Source organism: Coturnix japonica, chromosome 11 (assembly GCF_054131305.1).
Source record: "Coturnix japonica strain WE chromosome 11, WE-NBRP24, whole genome shotgun sequence".
In the NCBI taxonomy this organism is placed as follows: Eukaryota; Metazoa; Chordata; class Aves; order Galliformes; family Phasianidae; genus Coturnix; species Coturnix japonica.
This window is the reverse complement of record NC_140673.1, coordinates 5,533,636-5,559,375: the sequence shown is the minus strand read 5'-3', so window position 1 is coordinate 5,559,375 and position 25,740 is coordinate 5,533,636. Positions and strand designations below refer to the sequence as shown.

General features: G+C 55.2%; 1 protein-coding gene and 1 pseudogene across 3 annotated transcripts; one reads left to right on the top strand and one right to left on the bottom strand.

Moving 5' to 3' along the window:
* The first annotated feature begins 2,463 nt into the window (after nt 1–2,463).
* Nucleotides 2,464–10,119, top strand: LOC107317218 (protein FAM163A). 2 transcript variants are annotated; one of them, XM_015869634.3, is made up of 4 exons: nt 2,464–2,601; nt 6,439–6,543; nt 6,619–6,733; nt 7,439–10,119. In XM_015869634.3, exons 3-4 carry the CDS (start codon nt 6,641–6,643, stop codon nt 7,823–7,825), a joined length of 480 nt encoding a protein of 159 aa, XP_015725120.2. In that variant the 5' UTR covers nt 2,464–2,601; nt 6,439–6,543; nt 6,619–6,640; the 3' UTR covers nt 7,826–10,119. The 2 variants fall into 2 exon arrangements, with proteins under 2 accessions (XP_015725120.2, XP_085368215.1); XM_085512089.1 differs by lacking the exon at nt 2,464–2,601 and having other exon boundaries at nt 6,408–6,543.
* A 115-nt stretch (nt 10,120–10,234) lies between these two features.
* On the bottom strand, nt 10,235–25,116 carry LOC107317193 (ADAMTS-like protein 2; annotated as a pseudogene). Its single transcript, XR_014932966.1, has 18 exons — nt 24,822–25,116; nt 20,910–21,047; nt 19,864–19,939; nt 19,275–19,377; nt 18,218–18,363; nt 17,876–17,999; nt 16,557–16,637; nt 16,224–16,399; nt 15,542–15,974; nt 14,657–15,077; nt 13,998–14,104; nt 13,768–13,894; nt 13,364–13,577; nt 12,980–13,135; nt 12,646–12,816; nt 11,125–11,301; nt 10,867–11,011; nt 10,235–10,774 (listed from the first exon to the last, which is right to left on the bottom strand). The product of XR_014932966.1 is annotated as an ADAMTS-like protein 2 (transcript).
* Nucleotides 25,117–25,740: the final 624 nt, after the last annotated feature.

Sequence of the window (25,740 nt, the reverse complement as noted above, 5' to 3'; positions counted from 1 at the left end):
GCAGTACAGCTCTGCAGCTCTCCTTGAAAGCCGGGGTTAGCAGAGTGCTGCCGAGGTGTGTGCGCCCCAGGGATGTGCTAATGGACTTGGACAACGTGCAGAGCTGTGCTGGGGGGGAGCCAGCTGGGGTGATGGGAACACAGGGGCTGCTGACTGAGACCCGGAGTGTGGGGCTGCACCCCACACATGGACTTGGGGGTGCTGGGGTGGCACTGCTATTTCAGAGCCCTGTTTCCTCCATCCACCTTCCTGTGCCTTTGGGTTGCCTTATGCTTCACAAGGTGGAATTGATCCAGCAAATCGGTTTGGCTTTAAAAAAAAAATGACGTGTTTCTAACACCAAAACCTTTCTCTTCTTTATTTTTAGGTGGGTTTCTTGTTTTTCAGTGGAAATGGAATTGTTGCGTGGTTTAGGGAAGGTAAAGCTGCACTCAAGGCTGCTTCACTTGACCCGTGAGGAAATGCTTTTCTTTCCTCTGACCTGGAAGGATTTCTTTTTCTTTCCATTTAGCAAGAAAAAGGGGAAAAAAGCACATTGACAGCACAGGTCACTGCAGAATGAGGTCTGGAGCCAGAAGTGCCTTTTCAGCCCCTGCACAGTGCCGGAACACATCAGTACTTCCCTTTCCCAGCACACGTGCTGCCTGTGCTCAGGGGCAAACGGGAACTCCTTGCCCCTATTAGCTGCTGGTGAGCAGCTGCTGGGGTGCTTGGTCTCGATGTCCTGCTGAGCACCCATTTGTACCCAGATGGGTTCTCCTGGCTCTGCTGATCCATGCCCAGCAGCCTCAGTGTTCTCTGCCATCCCTGCTCCCAGCAGTGAGGAAGAGGAGGGGTTCCTATGGGTGCTGTGCGGTGCTGGAGCTGCTCCCCAGTGCGTGGTTCTTCAGTGCATGCAGGCGCACTCCCAGCACCCTGCTGCCAGCAGCTCTCCTTTCTGCTTCAGCTCTTTAAAGGCAGGAGTTGATTGCAGAGGGGTTGCGATCTCACCCGTGCTTTTAATCCCACTGCTGTCAAACTCCATTAGGAGGTTCAACATCATTTTACTACCTCTGGGGCTGGACTGTCTTTTGCCCAGCCTGAAATGAGGCCAAGGCTGGGCTCTGTGGGGTGGGCAGGACCTGCAGTGGGGGGGTCTGAGCTGCAGTGGAGGCTTTCAGCTCTGTGCTGGGCTCAGGGTTAGGGTTGGGGTCCCCATCTTTATTGGCCCCAATGCACCACTGCCTGTCCCTATTAGACCACTCTGAGCTCCTGCAAGGTGCAGCCATGCCATGTGAGTGGCTTCCTACTCACCGTGTGCCCCGGTCCCTGTGCTTTGGCAGGTGGGGGTGACCTGCAGCAGTAGTTGTCAGTCCCATGGGGTAGTTTCACTGGGTGACGGTGAGCCTGGGATGGATCCCTGCATGTCCCCGTGCCTGTGGCAACGAGATGGCACCGGGAGGGGACAGCAGAGAGGACAAATCCCAGCACGGTGGGAAGGGGTCACGGTGGGAGAGGGGCTCGTGGCTCTTTGCTGCCGCATTGAGCCGGCCGTGTTTCCTTCCTGCACCGGAAAAAAGCTGCTGGGCTTCATCAAATATTGAGGCTGGGAGCAGCACTTATCCCGGTGCGGGGGTGGGAGGGGGGAGGGGGATCCTTCTTGGGTTGAAAGTGAAGGTGTTACTATTTTTTCTTTCTTAAATACGTTTCTTGAAGGTTTTTTCCCGGCTGTCCCAAGGAGGGGAGGACACACCGGGCTCCTCGGCTGGGGCTGGAGGGGGCGGTGGGTCCGTCCCGGGAGGGGAATGTACAGCCTCGGTTGTACAGCACATAGGGGCTGTCTTCAACATCAGTCCCTGTCTGGGCAGGAGGTGGCATTTCTCTCCCCCAGTAACACTGCTCCGTGCCCCTGAGCGCCCCTGGGTGCGTTTAAAAGTCTTAATCGAACTCTCTTGCAGAAGCAGGCAGGGGGATCCTACAGCACTCCTCTGAGTTGGGTCGCAATGTCTGCGTGCTGTGAAGGCGGCTGCTCTGAAGTCCTGGGGTGTCTGAGCATGAAGAGGGTGTGATTTCCCCCCAAACCCAAACTGGAATCAATAGGAAGCACGCTCAGCTTGCGCAGTGCTTTGGGTCAGGCTGCTGCTACCGACCCTAAGACGTGCTGGTGCGGCTCCCCCACCCACATGCTTGAAGTAAAACCCCATGGGTTGGAAAGCACAGCGCTGTTCCCCACCTCCTTCCCTGCTCCCAGAGGAACTCCTTCCCAGGGACTGACAAGCAATGAAGGAGCCCTGACTCTGCTGCCATCCGAACAACCGTTTCCTTCCTTGCAGCCCCACGGACGGGTGATGGAGACCAGTGGCATCGCTCCACAGCTTCTCCATGGGGGAGGGGGGACACCCCGAGGTTGGGGCCGGGGGCGGCTCCACGCACCGGGCAAACTCCTCCCCGCTGCCTCCACCCCCGGGCGGACACACGGCGCCTCCCGGGCTTCGGTGCGCGCTCCTCTGCCTCTCCTCCTCCTCCTCCTCCTCCTCTGCCTCTCCTCCTCCTCCTCCTCCTCCTCCTGCCCGCGCCCGGCGGCGCTGCTCTGCTTCCATCCCGCAGTGTGCCGGCTCCCAGGTAAGGGTCAAGGATTTGGGATAAAGGGTCTGGGATAAGGGATCGGGGAAAAAAGGGTTGGGATGAAGCGCTTTGAACCCCCCCCTGGGCAGGAGATGCTCCATGGGGGGCTCTGGAACCACAGTGCCCCAGTTCATCTCTTCGGGGTTGCACTGCCCAACTTTGTGGCATTGACTCTTTGGGGTGCGGATGGTGCCCGGCCCCTTTGTTTATCCCCGAGGATCTCTGGTTTGTCTCAGGCTGAGCTTCAGTAATTGAAGGAGACCCGTGCTTGAGTTATGGGTCTGCCTTTTGTTTTCTCTTAAGGTTATCCTGGAGGGTTTGGTTCCCTACAATAGGTTATAAGGAAGCACCTAGCGTTTCCAGCCGGCTTTCGTTGTGTGCTATTGATTGTCTCTACAACACAGAGCGCTTCTGATAGGCCATGGAATATTCCACCCAATGGAGTGTTGTGTTGTGGGGGTTTTTATTCCTCTCCCCCATGTTGGTCCTTGGTGTGGGGCTGCTGTGTGATGCTGTTTGTGGTGCCTATGGGCTGCTCGTTTGCATCCTCCCAGTGGGGTCCTGTGGGCTCAGAGCTGGGCTTGAGCATGACAATTCTCCATCCAAGGGGGCTTCACTTGTTGAGCAGCTACCCAAGAAGGCATGACAGAACCATAGAATCACAGCATCGTTTGAGTTGGACTGTGAGTTCTGTGTAGATGCTGTTCCCAATGAGGTATGATCCTGCTCTACTGGGACATGGGATGTGCTCCCACACCTCCCCAAAGCGTTTCAGCCCCGTTGTTTCACTCTGTGATCCCACGAGGAGCACCCTGTGGCCATTGCGCATGGAGTGGTGTGGATGGACTCACCTGGGCTCTGGGTGCTGGGGCAGCAGCACGGTGCTCTCAGAAGGGACAGCTGAATGCTTCGTGGCCAAAGTGCTGCTGCAGGATTGAATCAGGGGGGCCCAGCTGCTCTGCTTTGGTTGTGGTCATCCCCAAACCCAGCCTGGAAGGCAGTGCTTGGAACTGGCAAGCGTGGTAGAGGCCTTTCCTGAAAGGGAGATGCTTGAGCAACACCTCTGAGCTTGGCCGTGGGCAGGATGAGTTCTACAAGCACTGCTCCTTTGTGGGACCACTCCAGGGCTGCACCCAAACCCAGCAGCAGCAAAGCATTAGCGAGGTCGGAGCGCTCCCTGCTCTGCTACCTCTCTTTCTCCCTGCAGCTGCATCACCCCACAGCACATCCCAGTGAGGTGAAATATTCATTGGGGCTCTGTTACCCATGTTCTCCTGAAAGCACATTTCATGCTTCGATTGCTGGCAAGCCTTCGTGATGTGATTCCCCTGCGATGGCCCTGAAAAGCAGCCGTGGATGGGACTGCTGGAGGCTCCCTTAAAGAGAGTGAGGGGAGAGGTCAGAGGGCCTTAATGCCGCAGGGTGGAGGCCCTGTCATGAAGCTGATGCTCTGGCAGTGGGTATCCAGCTTCCGCCTTCCCCCTGGAGCTCAGCATTGTCCATGAGGAATAGAAGGAAGTGCAGACCTGATGTTGCTGTGGGGTTTTGGGCTCCCGTTGCTCTGGGGATGGCAGCGTCGCTCTGTCTGCCCCGCGCTTTTGGGGAGGGGATGGTGCCCAGCTGCTGGCTGTAGTACTGCTGCACGTGGGAGGCTGCTTCCCTGTATTGCTGGGGGAATGCAATTAGGCCTTAATGAGTCATTACAACAAACCTCTGTTTATGCTCCCAGCGAAGATGCTGGGGGCTGCTGACAGCCGGGCAGCAGCGCTTGCATCATGCACAGGGAGAGGCTGCGTGCCCTTTGCAGCCCCTTCTCTATGCAGAAGGGCCATGGGTGTTGCAATGGGGTTCTGGTTGCTGCCAGCTCTTGGAGTGCTTCTGGGGGGTGGCAGCAGTCAGATAGTTTCCTGCTGCAGCCCTGGGCTGCTGGTTCCTTTCAGATGATGGCTTATGGATGTGGTGCCCTCCTCTAATCTGTGCCCCAGGTGGGTGGGCAGAGGTCCCACACCTCCCCAAGCTTCCAGCTCAAAGGCCATGGCTTTGCCTAACAGCCCCCCTGCCCCACCCGACTGCACGATGCTCCATCTCATTACCCCTTAATGATCTGTGCTAATTGAATCTCGCTGGCTCCCTGGCACGCTCTCAGGCAGGAAGGTGCCTGGGGATGTGGGGGACATCCCTGCTCCCCAGCCACGTTGCCCTGCAGGATGCACACCCGTTGTTCCGGCCCAGAGGGTGAGAAGTAAAGCTGGGGCTGAGCTTCCTTTGGTGAGAAAGTTGGATGAGAGCTGAGACCACAGCGGGGTGGGATGTGCCTGCAGACACTGCACGAAAGTCCTCACCCCCCTGGACTTCAATTCTCTGGTGCTGGAGGCCACTCTGACTTTTACTTTGTTGGAGCCTTCTTGGCTTTTCGTACTCAATGGTTTTCTATGTTGCTCATTTCTTCTGCTGTTTGCAACTAATCCATTCACCCATCTGTTGTGTGTGCTTATAATTGTTCCCTTCCCACCAAAACTCTGGGACATTTGGGAACTGCCCAGCCCCAGCAGATACCAGTGGGTCCTCATGGCTGCTTCCCATCCCTGTGCCCATCACGTCCCTCCCATGAGGCCACGTAGTGCAGCCCCAGTGGGACAAGGAGAGAGGGTCTCTCCTTGGGGTCTCTTCTACCAGGGTTATCTTTGGGCTCCCACCCACTGCCGTGGCCCTGCAGGGTGCTCAGCCCACCCCAGCGCTGTTCTGTTCCAATTAGGCCCTGTGAGAGGATGGATGCTGGTGAGGCCACGGCCGCTAATTCACCAGGCAGACAGCTCATTGAATTAGCCCAGGCTGCAGAGCGGGGCTGAGCCACCCGCACACAGCCCCACGTCTGTCTGTCTGCCCCACATGGGGCTGATCCACAGCTGCTGCCGTGCGGGTGCAGGGATGGGTGGGCCACAAAACAGATCAGGGCTGTCTGGATGGGAGAAAGCACTGGCACCATTGACCCACAGCAGCAAAGGGAACGTGCTGCCCTGCGAGCTGTGTGCGTCCAGCACGGACGTCATTGAAGGGAAATAAATATAGCGGCCGCTCACTCCAGAGCTGCTGCTCAGGCTGTAAGTTTGCTCTGCTGCACGGCATCAATTAAAGAAAATGGATCTCTGCACCAAGCAGCTCCATGCCTGTCCGCAGGGTCAGCCTGCTTCATCCCCACTGGGGACAGTGGGATGGCACGGGGCAGGGAGGGCCCTGAGGATGCCAACAGATGCGTCCCCATCCCTCTACCATGGAGCACGTGGGGATGTGGTGGCTCTGCGGGGTGTCCCCGAGCCATCCGCTGCTCCCCAGGGTGCGACGTGGCTGTCGTGGATCATGCTGTCCCTATTGTTAGCTCCGTGTGGCTGTGCTGATGGATGGCCCTATCAGCTGGCTGCTGGGCATATCGATTTGGTGAGGATTTTTCATATATATCTATATTTTCCCCCTGTTTTGTGTGTGAGAGTGGCTTGAGAAGGGAACTAAATCCAAACTGCCCTTCTGGCTTCGCGCTGTGCCTTTCTGAGTGCTGGAAATCAATGCGTGCCTGCTGGAAAACAGCACCGGGATGAGTTTTGGGGCTTTTTCCCATGGCTCAGACAGAGGAGCAGGTTGGCAGCTGTGATCTGGAAGCTGCCACCTCCCCGCATCAATTAGGGTCGTGTGGCTGAAGGGTAATTAGATCTGCTCAGCTGCGAGCTGCCAGCGCTCGGGTCCTATCAATTAGCGGCACACTGAGGGCTGCTGATGGGACACGCTGGCAGGCACAGGGCTGAGCTGATGGCTTCTTCTCCTCCTTGTCCCCGCTCCCAGGGCTGCAGGGGAGCTGCAGGCATCCACCCAGGGCCATGCAGAGCTGCCAGCCCCCCCCAGCCGCCCCGGGGCCGGTGTGACCTCCAGCGGCCACCGCATCCCCAGGTAAGTGCCATCAGGGGACACGGGGTTGGGACGGTGATGCTTTGGTGGTGACTGTCCCTGTGTTCTGCCTTACAGAGTTTGATGGAGAATCGGTCGGATGACAGCGGGAACTGTTGTCATCACCGGGGGAATCCTAGCGACCGTGATCCTACTGTGCATCATTGCTGTGCTCTGCTACTGTAGGCTACAGGTGAGCGTGGGGACATCCATTGTGCAGGGACCACCGGGGCTGCAGGAGGGGCTTGGGGGGCTTTGTGCCTGCACAGGGCAGGGTGCAGCTGCCTGATTGCCTCCCGCAGGAACCTCACTTAGGTGTAAGCTTGGCTGGGTTTGCAATAACAGATGGAGAGCTTTTGGGTTGGTGGTGGTTTTTTTTCCTTCCTATAAATTAGAGGAGGAAGCTTTCAGCGGCGGCTGGCTACAACCTCTTTAAAAGTTAATGCCAAGTCTGTGCCGTGCAGCAACGTGCTGGAAAGCACAGCAGCTGCTGGGGGGGGTGGCATCCCCAAATCCCTTCCTCATGCAAAACTCAATGTGAGGGGAGGGGGGACATTACCCTGCTCCTGGCTGGGTTTCACCCTGCTGCCCTCAGGTCTCAGCCTGGTGGAGCCAAGCGGGCATCAGCTCCTGCTATGGGGCTGAGAAGCTGCACTACTCCAGTGCTTTTCCCACTCCTTTAAATTTTATGTATTTGTTAGTGTCAACACTGGTCTTGCTCAAACTGGAATTATAGAATCATAGAGTCACTGAGATTGAGGAGGACGGCTGAAATCACCGTGTCTGAGCCCAACCTGCCACTGACCACGTCCCTCAGTGCCACATCTACCCTTAAGTTTATGTGTCCCAGGTGGTGCCTGGGGCTGCCCATGCTCACCCACCCCATCCCTCTCCACAGTACTACTGCTGCAAGAAAGATGACCCCAATGAAGAAGAGGAGGAGGAGGAGGAGGAAGAGGAAGAGTCTGACCTTGCCACGCACTCGCACCCCGGCACGTGCAACGCCTGCAGCTCCCGCATGGCGGACGGGCAGGGCAGCCCTATGCCCATCCCTGAGCTCAACCAGCACGGGGCCCACCCGCGCTGCCCCACCTGCTCCCCCTACAGCTCCCCATTCTACATACGGACCCCCGACATGGTGCGCAATGGGGGTGAGCGCGTGGCCTACACGCCCGCCTGCTACCCCGAGATGGGGCCGCCCGTCAGCCTGCAGGGCTTCCCGCTGAGCCGGCACGGCCTCCGCGAGGGCTTCCCCCCATCCAGGGCCATCAGCACAGAGGTGTGACCCCACCATGCACCCCGGCTCAAGGCTCAATGGGGCTGTCAGCTTGCAGATGGTGGGGGTCATGGAGGGAGAGCCTGAGGGCAGCTTGGCCCTCCTGATGGAGGGGAATGGTGGAGCCTCACGGGTCACCATGGAGGAGGTTATCCAGATGGCGACCTCTGCACCTACAAGTGTAATTATTACTCTATCTCCTGAAGGAACTTGTCTAATGAGGGCTATGTACAGTAAAAACTAACTTCACTGCTCCCCAGAGCGATGCCTTTGGTGTCCTCCATCTCCAGCTGAGGCTGTGCCCACGTCCCCTGCACACAGCATGGGCACTGGAGGCACAGTGCAGTGGGAATGGGAGTCTGGGGCCATCCTGCTCCCCCTGGCCACAGCACTGCTGTCAGCAGCTCACGTTGTGCTGGGGACTAACACAGGGCTCGGACTGCTTTGCTCACTGAAGCCTGTGCTGCAGTTGTAGGAGAGGATCTGGATCACTGTGAGGAGATGTGGAGGCCGTTCACCCACGGCAATGGGCACAGGCAGATCTCTCTGTGGCCACAGCCCCCGCTTTGACTGCTCACAAGCTTTCTTAGGAGCGATTTTAACTTGGGCCTATAAGTGACCGAGGTTTTGCTTACAAGGAGAATTACACTGCCAGATGACTGCAGTGTGATCACCTCAAAGCCCTGCCCAGACCCCATCCAGAAGGACGCTGGTTTAGGATCACTTTGGCTTACAGCAGCAGAGCCCACCAGGTTGTACCCCCTCCTTCGTGAGGAGCTCCAATGGAGCACAATGTCCCCCTTCACTTTGGGAAGAAGACCCGAGCCAGACCCGGCAGTTGTGTGGCTGTGATGACAGCTCAGCCAACGGCTCCATCTGCGGAACGAAGATGGGAAAGTTCTTTCCTCCTCCACAAATCCAATTAGGTGAAAAATGACCAGAAGGACATCTCCATCATCCATGGGCACTTCCATAGCAACACTGCAGCACTGCTCCCTGCTCACAGCAAGGAGGATGGACACTGCCAGCCTGCAGGTGCTGCCAGGAGCAATAGCAGGAGCAATAGCAGGAGCTGATTGCCTTGCCTTTGCAATACTGGGTAGAGCTGCTCCAAAGTACAAGTGGGGTGTTCTTTCATTGGCACCAGTTGGAGATTGGCCACCTGAAGGATTTGGACTGACAAGTCTTGATCTCCCCACTCAAGCACAGGTAAAGGAGGTCTTGCGGAGGCATACGCTGTGACAGCCTCAGCTGTCTTCGTTAGCAGGCCGTAGGCTAATTGGCACTAATTGACCTGCTGTTGGTTTGGCACCTCTGCTCAAACAAGCCAAAGTAAAGGAGCCAGATGAATGCCAAAAACGATGATGGTCCTTGCAATCCAGACACCGTGCCCCAGCATGCATCTTACACAGCGGATGAGCAAACATTATTCACCGTCTCCCCCACCACTGGGCCAGAAAGACCTTGTGTTTCCATTATGCTGAGACTCAGTCTAGCTGCGCCTCTTTTACAGTCTCCTTCCGTTCTCCAGACAGCGATAGCAGGTCTTTTCATGTCCTTTCACAATAAGGGCAGGCAGGACGAAAGAGGAAAGTTAGCAGCAGCAACGCTCTGTGGATCCCACTGGCTGATAGAGCCTGGCTCCCATCCAGTTCTCTTCCCTGATAATATCATCTCTGTTTTTCTTGGCTAACTCAGCAAATGCCGTCCTTTCCCAATAGAGCACCTGCTCAGCTTGGTCTCCATCCTGCTTGGAGCCACACAAAGTTAATGACACAGCATGACGGCTGTGGGCATGGCCATTCCCACTACCCAACTCTACCTCTTGGAGCGAAGCAAGGCTTCCCACCATGATGGTGGGGAGAGCACACGGGGTTCTGCTTCTACAGGTCACCCCTCTGGTGAGAGGGAGGCCACTGTATCATCATGTGCAAACCATGTATGACCTGTCACCAGCTAACAAGGTGAGGCAGCTGCAAGGTAGATGGATGGCCAAAGGCGAGCATCACCCTCACAGCCAGCACAAAGCCCCGGGCCTGGCACAGCTGCAGATGGATGGGTGAGTCCAAAGGGGCAGGGGATGGAGATACAGGGAATGGAGATACAGGGAATGGAGATACAGGGAATGGAGTTACAGCTGCAGGTTGTGAGGTTTGGGCACAGCGGAGGAATGGGACAGGGTAGGGGCAGGCATCTCAGATTTTGTTCCACTTCAGATTTCCTCTGTTGTTATTCTGTCTTTGTTGCTCAGCTATGGGTCCAGATTCCGTGTCAGAAATAAATGAGGACTTTGAAATACAAAACAGGAGTGATTTCTGTTCTTTTGGCAGGTAAAACAAAATGGGGTTCATCCAGAGCACCCTCTTCCTCCCTTGCCCACCCCCCTGGCCTGGGTATATGCATCCCAAAAACACAGTCTGACAGTTTAGCTCTTTATTGTGACACAGAATTTGTTGGCTGTGTTTGGAAGTTGCCCACGTAGTGGAACAATCTGCAGGGCAGGACAGGGTGACTGTGGCCTGTGCCCTGCTGTGGGCTGGTTCTGTGCCTCACCACCTCCAACCAGAGCTCTCCGGAGACGACCGACAGCAGGGACAGGTTCTCCCAACTCACTTCTCAGTAGCTTTCTAGGAACTGCTGGTTTGTCTTCAGTAAAATCCTCTTGGTGGAGAGGGAACAGTGATGACTAAAGTCCTAGGAGTCCTTTCTTGCTGAGCAGGCTGGTCTACAGGGACTGGCTCCACCGCCAAGCCAAGTGAGGTGGCTTCAGGTGGTAAAGTCTGGCTCAGGGGGGCTCATGCCCCTGAACTTGGAAGGGAAAACTACAGCCTGGCAGCAGTCACGGTGACTTGAGGCGACACGACCGGCAGCAAGCCTTCCTGTAGTACCAGTGAGAGCACAGCTTCACCTTCAGCACCAGCACGCAGTTGGCCGTCACTTTGTCTTCACAGTCTTCTTCTGGGGGGCAGAAGCAACCACAAAAGGGGTTACAAAGCTGAGAGACAGAGGGAATCAAGGGTTCCCAGGGCTCCTGCCCTCCCAAATCTCACCTGGGGCCTCTGTGGGGCACGGCTGGAGCTGACACGTCTGCCTGCCTTCTGGTTTGGAAGCAGGGTCACAGCCCTGGGCCAGCGCTTCCCCCTGGTAGCACTTGACCTCACGCAGTCGCACACCAGCACCGCACGTCTTGCTGCACTGTCGGGATCAAGGGAGAGGAGACAGAGCATGAAAGGTGGGTTTCTCCTGAGCTATAGATCCACCACCCAGAGTTAGCCCTTCTCCCATCTCCCCGCCATGCTGAGTCGTACCTGAGACCAGGAGGTAGTGAACCAGGTTGAACACGGCCTCATGAAGCAGGCAGCTTGCTCCTCAGGCTTCTGCGTGGCCTCGCAGCTCTTCTCAGGGTACTCCCTGTATACCCCGTTCTCCAGCCCTGCACACAGTACAAGCCGGGTCTTTGTCCCTCGTCCACAGCTGGCATCACACTGGGAAAGAGAACATAAACTGCTGCCCTGCTGTGGAGCTTTGGGTAAGGTGGCATCCTGCTCAGAAACCAGGTGTGAATGTATGTGCTAACAGGGAGCGCTGCCCAGGTCATGGGAGCAAGGGAGCTGAATTCCTCCAGGCTGGGGATGGGAGATGGTTATGTGTTCAACCAGCATGGAGGATGCTGAATTGAGCCTGGCTGGCCTGAGAGCAGCTCCCACAAGGGACTTGGAGCAGCCAAGGTAAGACTGTAAAAGGCTGTTTCTGTCTAATTTCATGTATCTCTGTGTGCTAAAAGACTGTGTGGTGTGTTTGTGCAGCAATCTACATCTTGGAGTGCTGACAAGCTCTGCGAGCGAGGACTCAAGGGGACCAAGCTGGTGCACTGCAGGAGATGTGTATGGACAAGTACCCACACTCAACCCAAAGCTATGCAGGCACAGATGGGAGGGATCGACCTCTCAGGACAATGCTGAGAAAAGCAGGAGGTGGGAGGCAGAATCTCATTCTAGCTGTGTTCCCTGGTGTCCTGGGCAGCACTTAGCAGTGCGAGATTTCACTGCTGAGTGCCCATCTTCACAGTGCCAGGGCCAGCACAGCTGGCTCACATCCCTCCTGAGTCATCCTGCAAACAGCTCACCAGCAGCTGAGCAGCTGAGGGAGCACAGCAAAGAAGCTGGCACAGGCAAAAGAGGGGAGCTCAGCTGGGCCTTCAGAGCTCAGGTGAGTTGAATCACTCAGGCACAGCTCAAAAGCTGCACTGCAGCATTTAGTGTGACCCACACTACAGGGCAGAGCAGGAAAGGGTTATGGGACTGCCACTTGTAACTGATTTCTGCTCATTACCTGTGCTGGGGGGACTCTCAACTGAATGCAGTCAACAGCTGGGAAGGCTGGAAAAAGGATTCCTTAGGAACCCTCCTTTGTGCTCTGTGAATGCCTGTTTTACTCAGGACTTTACAAAGCAAAGGACTCTACAAACACCACAGGTCTGTCATGATGTTCTCTCTGGGTGCTCCGGGATTTGGACCAGCTTGTAATGGATGCTCATATCTCCTCCAGCAACAGAGGGCAAGCAGGCTGGCAGCAATTGCTGGCTTAGTAGAACAGTGCCCCTGGGCTGTGTTCATTGCACCTGGGGCAAGTAAATGCTCTTGGGGCTGGAGGGGACTCTCAGGGCAGGGACCTGGGCTGTGGTTTGGGGTATTTTCCTCTTCTCTCTTTTTGGAAGGAGCTATGATGAGGGTACTTTGTTCCACCAAGGGAGCCAAGTGCCCACCGTTGTTGTAGGTGGGATGTAGTGGGAAGGAGGGCTGAGGATGGAGGGCTGGGCTTGGCTTTACCTGGTCCCACTCCTGCTCCACCCAGTGTGCAGGGCAGTCCTTGTCTCCACATGGATGGACGGCCAGGGGCTTGGCAGCTGGGTCACACTGTGTGTCAGAGATCACCTTCCCCTCCAGGTTGCGACAGGCGACGAAACGGCTTATGCGTCCCTCACCACATGGACCTGAGCACTTGGAGGAATAAAGGGCATTTAGACACACCAGGGAGGTGGAGGGGCATGGTCAGCAGTGAGTCTGGAGCCCTGGATGTGGGGCTATGGTGCTTGATCCTAACAGTCCTTAGAGATGTTGGAGTAACGTGGTAGGCATGGAGGAGCAGCCCCTCTGCACTCACCGGGCCCCATTCCGAAGCGGTCCAGCGGCGGTCGCAGGGTGGTCCTGTGCACTCCTTCTCACTGCTGGGTTTCTGGGACTCATCGCACAGGGCTGCTTCCACCGAGCAGCGCACCTCCCTCTTCATCGTCCCCTGGGAGCCACATCGGGCTGAGCACTGCAATGACATGGAGTTGGATTCCAAAGCAGAGCACAGGAGGAACGAGCAACGGCATTTTCCTCCTGCTGTGCTGTGCTCCCAGCAGGGGAGGAGAAAAGTGATTAAAGGTGAGTGTGCAGTTGGGTAGAACTTCCTTGGTGCTCACCAGAGGGAAGCACCCAACATCTGTCATTTTCCTTCAGACCCCAGCTCGTTCCTTGGATACAAAGCTCCCCTGATACCTACCTCAGACCACTCCGAGAGCTCCCACTGGGGTCCGCAGGCCTTGTTCTTGCAAGCTTTCCTCTCTATGGGCCTGGCCAGCCCAGCTGACTCACAGAGGTCGTTGTAAACAGAGCTGTCAAAGCCTGGAGCCAGCATCTTCCAGCAGCGCACGGTGCGATACTGGTAGCCCTCACCACAGGTCCTGGAGCACTCACTCCATCGGCTCGTTTCCCACCTCCAGAAGCAGCCCCGAGGAGAGAAAGCACAAAGCAAAACCCAGGTAAGGGTTTGCACTTACATGTGGATACACAGGTTTAGCTGTTCAATACATCTTCCAGCCCAGCAATGGCTGCATGCTGTGAGCAGGAAATGATCCTTACCAAGACGTGTATTCCCCGGGGGGAGCAGATGCCATTTCCACTCACCTAGGCTGGCAGTCTCTGCCTGTGCAGAATTCATGTGTAGGTTCTGGTCGGGTCAGGGCATCGCAGTACGCTTCATCCACTTCTACTCCATCGTACCGTACACACATTGCATAGGAGGCGCTGATACCTGCTGGACAACCAAGATCTTGTCTAGGTCAGGCTCCACCAGATCCACAACCCTCCCCCAGGCAATATGCAGTCTTCAAAATAAGCACTGGGTTTTTACCTACCTGAAGTGCAGGTGGAGCTGCAGGGGGCATAAGCTGAGACCTTCCACCGATACATGTCAGCCAAGCTGATGTCATCGTGGCCCACAGGGCTCACATCAAACTCATTGCTGCAGGGAGAGGAGGAGGAGGCAGGAAATACAGACATAAAATTGCTGTGAACATAAAATGTACTGTATTTCTTCCTTCGTTTCTTGGAAAATGGGAAGAAACTCATCGTTTCTGTTCTCCATCCCTATCTCCCCCATCATGGGCAAGATGCACCACTGATAAGCAGGGTGTGAAGCCTTCATCCACCTCCTGTATTCAACTGTGAATAGCCATGGCCCCACAGGTCCCTTAAGGACACATTTAAATCACAGAATTATCAAGGTTGGAAAAGACCTAGAAGATCATCCAGTCCAACCATCACCAATACTTCCAAGTTAAATCATATCCTTCAACACAACATCCAAAATGGATTCCTCTGAGGCAAAGGAACACAACATATGTTCCAGAAGCTCTGTGTTGGAACGTGAGCTACGCCAAACGCTATTTGAAAGACACACCATTGCTCAAGCACCTATAACAGATGCCATGGAGAGCTGCTGGCAAATGGACTGGTTCAACCCTCCCTCCCCAGCCAACCATGCTCCTGTTTTGCTCAGGAAATCAAGTGCCACCTTTCAGTGCCGGGTGCTCGCAGAGGTTCTGCCTGGCCGACGTCCACCGCTGTGCTGGCACCCAGCAGAGAGCTCTCCGCAGATGCCATCGTGCTGTGGTTGCTCGCTTTCCCCTGTCTCCCAGCAAACATCTCCACCTTCAAGTCCTCCAGCGAGTTCTTACGGGACGGTGCTTTGTGGAGGCCCTGCGGCCATCGGGCAGCTGTCTCAGCCCATAGTCCTGCCGTGCTGTTCCTCTGGGGCAGCCTGGCAGGCAGGTAGTGCAGCTCCCTGCAGAAGGCAGCGTGGTGTGGGTCCCGGTGGCACAGCCTCCTGAAGAGCCGAAGCCTGGAGGATGCAACACGGCTGCTCTCCGACAGCTCCGATCTCCTCATGCTGTAGGGTACAGCCGTGCTGATGGAAATCTGGTTGAATTTGAGGGCTGGAGGAAGAAGATTGGGATGCGTCAACTATCTTGCACGGCTGATACTTCAGCATGTGGTTTAGTGGTGTCTGGTAAAGCAAAAAACACTGAGTTCTTGGCCTCAAAACCCTGTGTTGCCATCAGGGTGCATCAACAGGCTTTAATTACCCTGAGCAGCCTCACATGAGATCCCCACACCTGCCTGTGGCCCAGGAGTTGCACTAAACCTATGCTGTAGGTGCACTTTACTAGTCCTGCCCCTTAACTGTTTGCCTTTCTCAGATAGACTTCAGATTCCCCTTCCCACAAAGAGCAACCAGCAGCACTCTCACAGCCTCCACCCCTGCTATTAACCATCCCTTTTCCTTGTCAGCCTGATGGGAAAAGCCACTCTATGTTTCAAGTAAACCAACGTGCAATGTCCCAGTGTCCCTCTTCAATGAACTAAGGCCTGGGAGAAAAGGAAAAACAAAGCAACCAACCCAATTCTGTTTCTCCACCAATTGCTGCTGCTTCTTCCTCTTCTTCTTCCTCTCCTGCCGTGTTTGAGTGGTAGACCTGTCTTATGTGTAAGTCATACTTCTCCTTTTCTTCACCTTGCTCCCAGCCCCAGCCCCAAGGGTGGGTAGTGGAGTTGGTGTGGAAGAAGTGCGGATGGCTGAAGCCTAAATCTTCATGCCTGTCTTTTAGAGGAAGCTGTTTGTTGGTGTCATCTGGTGACAGGGAAAGCCATGTGGTGTTGGGGTCCTTGGCAGCTCTGAAGTTGGCTGGAACAGGATGGCTCTGGCTGGTCTCAACTGGGTGATGATAACGAGGTCTGTCTACAGCAGGGGCTGCGGTTCGGAGAGGCGGTGGTGTCCGTGGTACAGTGTAGTCATAAGTTATATGTGGCATTTTCCCATTGAAGTTATAGTACTGGAGGAAAAGGGGAAAGAAAACAAAGCCTCTTATTCTAAGGGCATGGATTTCTTCTGATCGCATCCGCTTTGTGACAGAAGTTAAGAGGAGATAGCATCCTCTTAAAGCCAAGAGGAAACCCCTCAAGGCAATATCTGGCTTCCTCAGGTTGGTGTGAGAACAAAATTAGGAAGCAGTTTGTCTGAGGGAGGCTCGCAGTTTTGGGACAGGCAAGACAGGAAGGGCTAAAAGTACCTCTTCACATACCATGGCATTCAGAGACTGGTTAGTGGGTCCGTGAGCTATGATATACTCCAGCCCATCTGAATTCAGACTCGAAGGCCTCCTGTACTTGAAGACTGTGCCAGCTACCCTGAAGTTCTGGGGGTTGTCAATGGCAGAGTTGCCGTTGAAGAAGAAATGTCCATATTCATCAGCGAGTGCTTCAAAGGAAAAAAGAGACAGATGTGATGCTCCACGCAGAGAGCTGAGGCTGCGCTGGCATTAAGGAAAGCAAACCCTGTGCTCAGGTAGAGCTCAGGTGTCCTCCCACCTGCAGCTGAGCTGGGACCTCCAACCCCCCCAGTCCCCTTGCTTTACCCAGGATGTTTTCTGTCTTCCTGCGCTCCATGATGAGGATGTCCGTGGCACCGGCAGGGATGCTGGTGATGAACACGTAACCTGAGGAGCAGGAACAGGAGGTGAAGGAACTCCAAGGATGGAACAGAAAAGTGCTCATAAGCAAAGCATCTCATGGGATAGGTGTGTGTGTAGGAGGGCAGTGCTACCCCTAGCAGGATGGTAAGGATGTAAATGCGTTGTGCCAAGCTGTGAGCTCTGATATCAGCTCCCCTCTGAAATCCCTTTACGAATGACCACTGTAGGTTTCGAAGGCTCAGTCTGACTACTGCTGGGTTTGAAGTTAGAAAGGAATTGCACGAGCTTAACAGCGTGGCTGTAGGTGCATGAATGAATGTGCTGTCAAGCTTTCCCTCACAGGAGCACATAAAAAGCTGACTATTGATCAGCACTAGAGCTGAAGGGTGCACGGAGAAGACTGCAGGTCCCCACAGCTCCCGACTCAACAGAATTTGTCTCAAGAGGAGCCTAAAAATTGACCTGTAAATGGATAGGAAGTAAAAGGCTCTTAACGTTGTGGGGCTTTGCCAGCTTGTCTTTCCTGTTAGTAAGTCTGTTGGTTGTTTTTTTTCCATCCTATAAGATTTTATGAGGCCTGGAATGGAAGGCCAAGACCGTCTGTGTGCTTCTAGAGAGGTTAGCACCATTACCACACCCTGGAAAGGAGCCAGAATGCTTCTCTGGTCTGTGGAGAATGAGGTAGGCTAGTGGAACAATAGCAGTGTAAAACGATGTTCCAAAACATCCTCAAACCACAGTTAATTAATTACTAATGAGTGTACCACAGTCTGTTCCTTCTCGGTGGAGGAATGGGCCATGAGGGTTGCAAGAGATGAACCATTAATCTCAGCCCAGTTTCAGAGGGACTGTCCCTCAGCTACATCAGCCACAGGACTGGAGGCGAAGTGCAGGCTGAAAGAAATGCTGTGACCCTCATCAGAGGAGCCTAATCTTCCAGTGAACACCGAGCACAAATAAAAGGAGATTCATTGGCCTTTTCACATCATCTGAGGTGCATGAAAACCAATAGAAACAAAGAGATCCCCAGCTACCTCCTACAGTGAAGATGTGAAAGAAAACCTTGCTGGCCTAATTTACAGCATCTCATACTCAGTCTCCTCTGATTGATTAATCCAAAAGGATAAAACGTCAGTATTTAAGCAGAGCTGGCACTCTTCAGCTTTTTCCACCAAGCAGCTGGGAAACTCCTACCCTCGTTTATGCCAGCTGGTGGTAAGAGGTAGCAGGTGAGGTCTCTGGACTGTGGTAGCAGGGAGTACCTATCTGTGAGATTGCCTTTCGGAAGCTGCCTGAGACACGGTGACAAGTGCTGCCGTCCCCTCCACACACCCTGCATCTGTCCATGGTCCGGGCTGAATAGAGGCTCCCATCACACCCCACCGGCTGCAAGGAATAGAGCAGAAACACAGAGTGGCTCTTAGGGGACAGTGTCTTTTCAAGGTAACACCACCTTATTCTTTAGGTGAGTTTCTGGGTGTGGATGTGGGGTAGTTTGCAACCCCTGAACCTGGGGCAGGGTCGTATGTGTTGGTGCAGGAAATAAGATTCAGGAAGTCTGTTTCCATTTATTCAGTCCCCCTGGTTTCTGTTCTATTTCTCACCTCACACGTCCCATTGATGCAGACCCCTTGGTAGGTCCTGTCCTTGCAGGAGGTGCCATCCTGGGCTCGGGCCATCAGCTGCCGCTCTCCATTCCGCGTGGTGCACTGGAGGTCACACGGCTTGTTGGAGATGCTGGTGTAGTCATCTGAAGGGACAGAGGGAGACCGAGGTGATGGGCACTGAGGGAGGGGGCTTTCCCTTTATCCACATTGCTGGTTTGCTATCACCTTAGACAGTCTTGCTTCTCAAGATGAAACCACAAGGCTACAGACCTTGTGGTTGTAAAGGGATCGTGGTATGAGGCTGCACCTGGGGCCACACATAGAAGTGCTTCTTGATAGCAAAACTTCTCCCCTTTGCAGTGCCATCCCCTGTGCCAGATATGGGAATCCACATCAGCAGATCCCGGGTCACATGTAAATACACAGGAGCAAGTACAACCCATAAGAGAGGTACTGACAATGGGGCTGTGGCCAGCTGCACCCCTTCCAGCTGAGCAATGGAAGACAGAGGTGCAGATGTTCTATGTTCCCTTGGCAGCTAATGGAAAAACAGGCAGGTCCAGAAAGGCAGTGATATCTCAGGGGAGCTGAATCTGGGCCTCAAGGGCCATCTGGCAACCCGTGTGAAGCAATTTATCTCCTCTGTGCAGGAAATGGATGGACATCCTGTTCAGAATAACCCACCGCCATCCCAGTGGGAAGCACGCTGGGTGATGGAGGCAGCTGAAATGGGAGGAGGCACACACAGCCTGGACACCCACTATGCCAAGGTGAGTGCTGGTGAGTCAAGACACCTGAGAGAAGCCCAGTGTCCTGTGTCTGCTCACCAGCACATCCTGACATAGGATCCAAGCCAGTGTGAGAAGAGGCCTGGCTGGCTGGGGTGGTTCTGTGAAGAAAGGGGTTGATTTCTCCAAAGCAGGGAACATAGGGAGCCACTTCTGGACCAGCCAGGAGCATCCATCCCTTGCCCCTGTGTCCTCCACCTGTGTCTGAGAAAACCCTGCAGGTGTTCTCTCACTCTGATCCTTCGTGTGAAGCTGTGAAAACCCACCTGGATAGAGGGGCATCCAGTGGTAGTACCGCTTCCCAAAGGCTTTGGCATTGAAACTGGAGCACTGCTGTTGTTTGAAGCTTGCTGTGTTGGCTGGGCAGGGCTATGGAGGGAATAAATGTGATCAAAAGCTCCCTATTTTGCAGCCCTGGTTGTGACAGCTGCTTGGCCCTGCTGCATCCTTGGAGGATGAAAATGCCCTGTCCACCCTGGAAGTGTCAGTGATGGACTTTGATGTGCAGTAATACAGGCAGGAAGGCCAGGCTTCCATCGCCTCAGACAGCTGTATTTAACAGTACTGCAAAATCTACTTCCAGCAAAGGGAAAAGCATACCGGAAAAACTTCATCCTTCCCCCCACCCCACAACAAATATGTTTCATATCCTTCTCCCCCACCTTTCAGACCCAGAGAGGAGAGCCCAACTCCCACGTTTTCAAAGGCACACAGGCAACTACCCCAGGAGTGGACTGTGCCTCTTGTCTGCACTCCTCTGCCAGACCCTCACTGCTGTGCTCCTGCCCTTGCTGGACCAAGTGTGGACCTCACATCCCCCAGTAAGGACCAGTCAGTGCTGGAAGCAGTTCTCACCTGCTGCTGGCACAGTTGGTAGTGCTTGGCTTGGCCAACACACATGGTGCTGTTCGTTCCCTGGGGCATCTGGAGCCTGCAAAGCACAATGTGAAAGCAATAGTAAGCGAGTGGTCTGCAAAGCACTAAGAAGTCAAGGATAATAGAGGAGCATGGAGGGTAACTGAGCAGCATGCAGAGATGGCACCTCTCATGGGGGCTGAACACCTTGCAAGATTAGCAATCGAGAGGTTTGCTGATGAACAGAACTCATGGGGATTTCAAAGCAAGTGATGCTTTCGCTCTGCCCAGCAGATTTGTCCAAGGGATTCTGAAGTTCCTGAGTAATGCAAAAGCTGACACATTTCTTAAAGCTGGGAAGATGCAGAGAGAAAGGTCAGGGATACAGATGGCAACTTCACTGTGTAATGAAGAATTCAAGCATTCAAGCTGGGCTGCTTGAATGCAGCTATTCCTGCAGAGCAACGATGTTGGTAGAGCCTAAATTCACATCATAAGGCTTCAAAACTGCCATCTCTTTTGGCTGAAGCAGGGGCAGCCTGCAGAATCCAGCAGTTTCATGGGGCACGGCTGGCTCACACTTAAGCTGCCCTGCTAGAAGCTGCAGGAGCCTTTTGGCTGGGTTTGATGTCAAGCAGAGGCAAAGACATTGGCAAGCCTTGTTAGTGGGGAGGTGGCGTCCAGACAGACGGCGTGTCACCACATCTGGACACTTCCTATGCTGCCAACCAGCCCACATAAAAGAAATGTTCTTCTGGAGGAGGCAGAGCAGGCGGGGGGCCCTTGTCTGAGCTTCCTGCCCTCAGGAGTGCAGTCACGCAGAAGGGAAAGAGGCTGAGCAGCCCCTATGGGGTGCTGTGCTGTACGATGCTGGTTCTTGTTAGCAGCTCAGGAGAAGGCTGGCGAGGTGCCTGCCAAGGAGGGCTGGGTGGTGAGGTGATCTAGAAGGAGCAGCTGGGTCCCCACAAACCCTGTAGGAGAACTGTAGGAGCCACAGGGGACAAATGGAGGTTGGAGCACCATGGAGGGTGTGTGATGGGACCCACCGCTGCCGCAGGCAGTGCCGCTCCCGGGACATCACGCCTCCCCCGCAGGACCGCGAGCAGGTGGACCAGGAGCTCCATTCTCCCCACCACTTGGTGACTTCTTCATCCCAGGGGCCAGCTCCATCTGCTGCCTCACTACTGTCCTGACAGAAACAGAGAACAGTTAGCTGGGGAACCTGGCAGCCGAACGCCAGAGGATGGATGGATGGATGGATGGATGGATGGATGGATGGATGGATGTCATGGCATGGAGAAGGGCTGCAGGGCATGACATGTGTGACCCTCAGTCTGGCTGCAGCCTGAGCTGTGAGCTCACACACCAGCAGCCCACAGCCCCAGCTGCCAGCCAGCACGGAGCAGCAGGAAGGCTGTGGCGCCTGGCTGCGGGGAAGGGAGATGGATGGGGGTGCATCTGTCCTTTGGCAGAGCTGGATCACAGGGAATAAACTCCTCTTTGTGCATAAGTCGGCTCAGGTCCAAGTTCCTCACCCTGCGTCTGTCACAAAAGTCATTTTCAAGAGTGCTTCAGAACCAGAGCCTCTCGTGATTTGGCCAGCTGAAAATGCTGATGGTGTATCAGTAGTAGCAGAAAAGAGCAAATGATTTGTGTGCGTGTGTCGTCTGTGTAGCATCTCTTATGCTACAGCGAGGGCACGGACAGGCTGTATCAGTGCTGCTCTTAGCAAAACCTGCTGATGGTGGCAGTGCTGATGGTGCTGGAGGGAAGAACCGGGCTGCAAAACGTAATTGATGGATGTGAAAGGAAGCTCAGCAGTCTGCTGAGCTCGGTTTGCTATTTTGGTTGACGGTCTCTTGGCTCGATGGTCTTTTTTGGTATAATAAAGCCCAAGTGTTCTTCATCTCACAGTGTAATTCCTGCCTGTGAATTTGTTTCTATAGCATCTGCCAACAGTGTCCTGTGGGCAGAGGGAGATGGAGGCTGATTTGGGGTTAGAACTCAGCATGGTCGAGGTGCACACAGAGACTACGCTGCAGCTGGAGCGTGTTGAAAGTAACCTGCTCTGCTGCAAAAGCACCAGCACTCCCACCTGATGCTTTACCCTTCTGTGCTTACAGATTCCCTGCAACACGGGTGTGCTGGCTGGATGTGACTTCTCTGACAGAGAGCAAAGTGCTGCTCAAGAGGAATATGAAGTGTAAAAGAAACAAGCAGATTTGTAGCAAGGCCTTTCCCACTGCTGCCAGATTCTCATTTCAACCTGCGTCCTACGATGATTTCTGTCTGACTGCACACCAGCAGACTGCAGGTGGGAATGCTGGCTATGCAGCTTCCGTGGTTACAAAGACTGAAACAAAAGGCTGTGTTTTCAGCTCACATCTCCCCCTGACCCCTGTGATAAGCATCTCCAGGCCTGCAGAGGAAGCGCCCTTCACAGCTGCTGGGAAGGAGAGGACAATGATTTATCTGTCTGTGCAAAGAGCTCAGTGCAAAGCAGCCTCTCCGGAGCTGGGGCATCAATCACAGCTGGCCCCTTTCCATGTGACTGAGTGGCCACAGAGCACTGTGGGGTGCACAGACTGCCCATGGGGAGGCATGTGGGCCCCAGGCTCTGCCCCACTCCATCCCCATGGACTCTGCTGCAGCTTAAGCAGTGACAGCAGTTTTCAATTGAAATGTGTTCCTCTGTCAGCCCCTGTTCCTGCTTCCTCCCCACACCGGAGGAATCAATCACACATTAAATAGATTGATTCGGCTCTTAGGTTTTCCATGACCAAGCACTCTCGCCCAGCAGCAGTTATTTATCTGTGTAAGGAAGGACAGTGCTGAGCTGCAGCCTTTGCCAGCGAGGCTCACTGTGTGACAGCAGCTGAGATGGGTGTAGGTCCAGGGGCTGCAAGGCTGGCTCTGCCTGGGCTTGGATATGGGAGGAGGATCAGGTACGGTTCCTCAGCTGATGAGAAACGTTGAGGGCTAGAAATCATATCAGCAGAAAAGACAGGCCAGTGTGCAGCTCAGCCAGGTGCTCTCCTCAAGAATTCCCTTGGAGGCACTTGTGGTTTGGCACACGGGCTGTACAGCTGCAGCTCTTCCTCTCTGAGGCTAACCACTGTATTCCTGCACCTCCACACCTACACGGGAGGCTGTGCTCATGCTCTGGTGAGGGCTGCCCTCCTGTCCCCTCGCTTGGGGGTGAGCAGAGCCCTCAGTGATGCTGGGGAACTTGGTCAGGGTTTCCCAATATTGCTGTCTCTAAGCCAGCGTTGCTGGAAGCTTTTCCTGCCTACCCAAAGGCTCAGCAGCTGTTTCCCTTCTACCCCCCACCAGAGCCAGACAAAGGCTGCCACAAACAACTGCTTGAGCCCTAGGAAGGAGGAGGGAGGGCCCGGGCTGACATCCTATCAGTTTTCCAGGCGGTCTTTCTGAAGAATAGAAAGGGATAAAAGAAACCCTCTAATGATTCTCTGTTGCGTGTTGGATCAGCTCTAAGCTACAATGGGTTTCCCAGAAACCTGGGAATAATGGCAATTAGTGTGTGTCATTGGCTCAGTGTCCCACACTGCGCACTGAATGCTGGGACTCATTAGAGCCTGTTAGAAAAGCTTTCTAGGAAGAGACAAAACAAATCCCTGTTAGTTCTCCTTAACGGGGAAGCTTGCAGGGGTGTGCTCTGTTGCAGTGCGACCTGCCTTAGGGCCCTGTGCACCAATGCAGGGCACAAGGAGCTCTCATAGGACAAAACCAGGTCATCAACTGCATGTCCTCTACCAGAAACCCACAACCCTTTACCTAAGGGCCTCTCTCTATGGCAAACTGCTACTCATTTGAGACACTAAGTGGCTTCAGATGTCCTTATGTCTCAAACTGCCCGCAGATGTTACCCTGTGCTCCTGGAAATGAAGGGCCGTGTTCAGCCCCCAGCTCTGGCTGCTCTGTGTCAAAGCTGTGGCAATCAATGCTACTGCAGCCCAAACTGCATTTGCAACTGTGTCCCCTCCAAAAAGAGAACTCTGATGTACTGCTGATCATCCTGCTGTGAAGGGAGAGAGGAAAGGAATATGGGGTGTGCATGAGGAATCCCTGCCATCTGTTTATTCAAGGCACTGAGTGCAGAGAGCTTGGTGCAGGGAGGAATTTGCTTATCTAGGGACTGAAGCTCTCTGTGGCATTCTCTGCATGCATGCTGCAGAAAACCAGAAAGCCAAAGCAACAGCAGGTTAATCCCTTCAATGACCACTGCCTTCACAGCCTGCTCTGTGCGGGAGGGAAGGAGTGCACATCTGGCAGCCTGACCCTGGGAAGCCCCTCTTATGGGGCACACAGAGCAGGCAGAATGTGTGTGAGGCTGCATTTGCACACTGGGGCTTGGACCCAAAGGCAACCCCAGCTCAGGTGACAGTGCTGCTCAAAGCTGGGGGGTACAGAACCATAGGGTGGCTCAGGCTGGGAGGGACCTCAAAGATGGCACAGCCAACCCCTGCCATGGGCTGGCTGCCCCCAGCTCAGGCTGCCCAGGGCCCATCCACAGTATGGGGCAGCTCCAAGGATGGGGCACCCACAGCTCTGGGCTCTGCCGGCACATCACCACTCCGAGTGAACAACTTCCTCCTAACATCTCTCGCAGCAAAAAGCCGCCCGTCCCCCCCGTCCTATCAGCAGCAAAGCAGGTAAGAGATGGCGTGAGCCCACCCCAGCCCCGGCTTTGTGCGGGGAGCAGCACAGCGCTCAGCCGGGAGGTTCCGGTCCCACCGCTACCGGCCGTGGGGGCAGGGCTGGAAAGGGCTCCCAACCGGAGAAAAGTCCCGTTTCGGCCCTAAGCGGCCGTTCCGACCCCACGTCGGGGCTGGCTGCAGGCGGACGGGCGGCCTCCCCGGGTCGCCGCGGCTCTTTGTCGGCGGGGCGGACGCGGAGGCGCCGTTCCGGGCAGGGTCAGCCCCGAGGGCCGCGCTTACCTTGGCGCCGAGGGGGGCGGCGGCGCTCGGGAGGAGGAGGAAGAGGAGGAGGAGGAGGAGGCGGCGTGGAGCGGCCATGCCGCGCTGCTGCTGCTGCTGCCGCCGCTCGGAGGAGGCGGCGTTCCGGGCCACCAGCGGCCGGGGCAGGAGCAGCCGGCGGCGGGGCGCGGGCCGGCATGGCTGGGGGAGTTAATGACTTTACAACGTGCCGGGAGCCGCGGCCGCCGGGGGAGGGAGGAGGGGGAGCCGGCGGACAAAGGGGAGGCGGCGGGGGGCAGCGCTCCGAGCTCCGGAGGCGGGGAGCCCCGCGGCACGGCCCCGTCCCGCCCCTCGGCTGGGATTCGGTCCGTGCCGCCGTGGGCTGCCGTGCGGGGAGCGGAGCTGCTCGTGCTCCTTCGGGTTGGGATCCACCGGTCAACCCATGGACCCCCGAGCACGGGGATCCGGAGCACGCTGCGCCTCCGGTAAGGAGGACCGGCGTTTCTTCCTTCGAGGAGGAGCCCGTGTGATCCAAGCCTTCCCTCCGCAGCCGAGCTCTGAGCTGGGAGATGACCGCTCCTTCCTTCCTCCCGGCGGTTCAGCTCCCTCTGCCACGGAGCGGCTCCGTGCAGCTCAGGCTGTAAGCGTGGGGTCTGCCGTGACCAGAAACTGCTCCTTGGATCCGCCCGAATGGTCCCGGGCTTCAGATTCAGATTTCTGAATTCAGAGACAAGATCAAAACCAAACCCAGCTCTCTGCTTAGGCCAGGGCTGGGCAGGATGATTGAGCATGAATGTCAAAGCTCAGATCCGCAGAGGTGTGTTGTGAAACCGTGTGGAACAGACTTCTCTTTTCCCTTTTGGGTACAGTGTTGAAATGAGAAAGATTTGGTTTCTAACTCGTTTCTGTTGCCAGTGGGTTTCAGTTTCAGTATTACAAT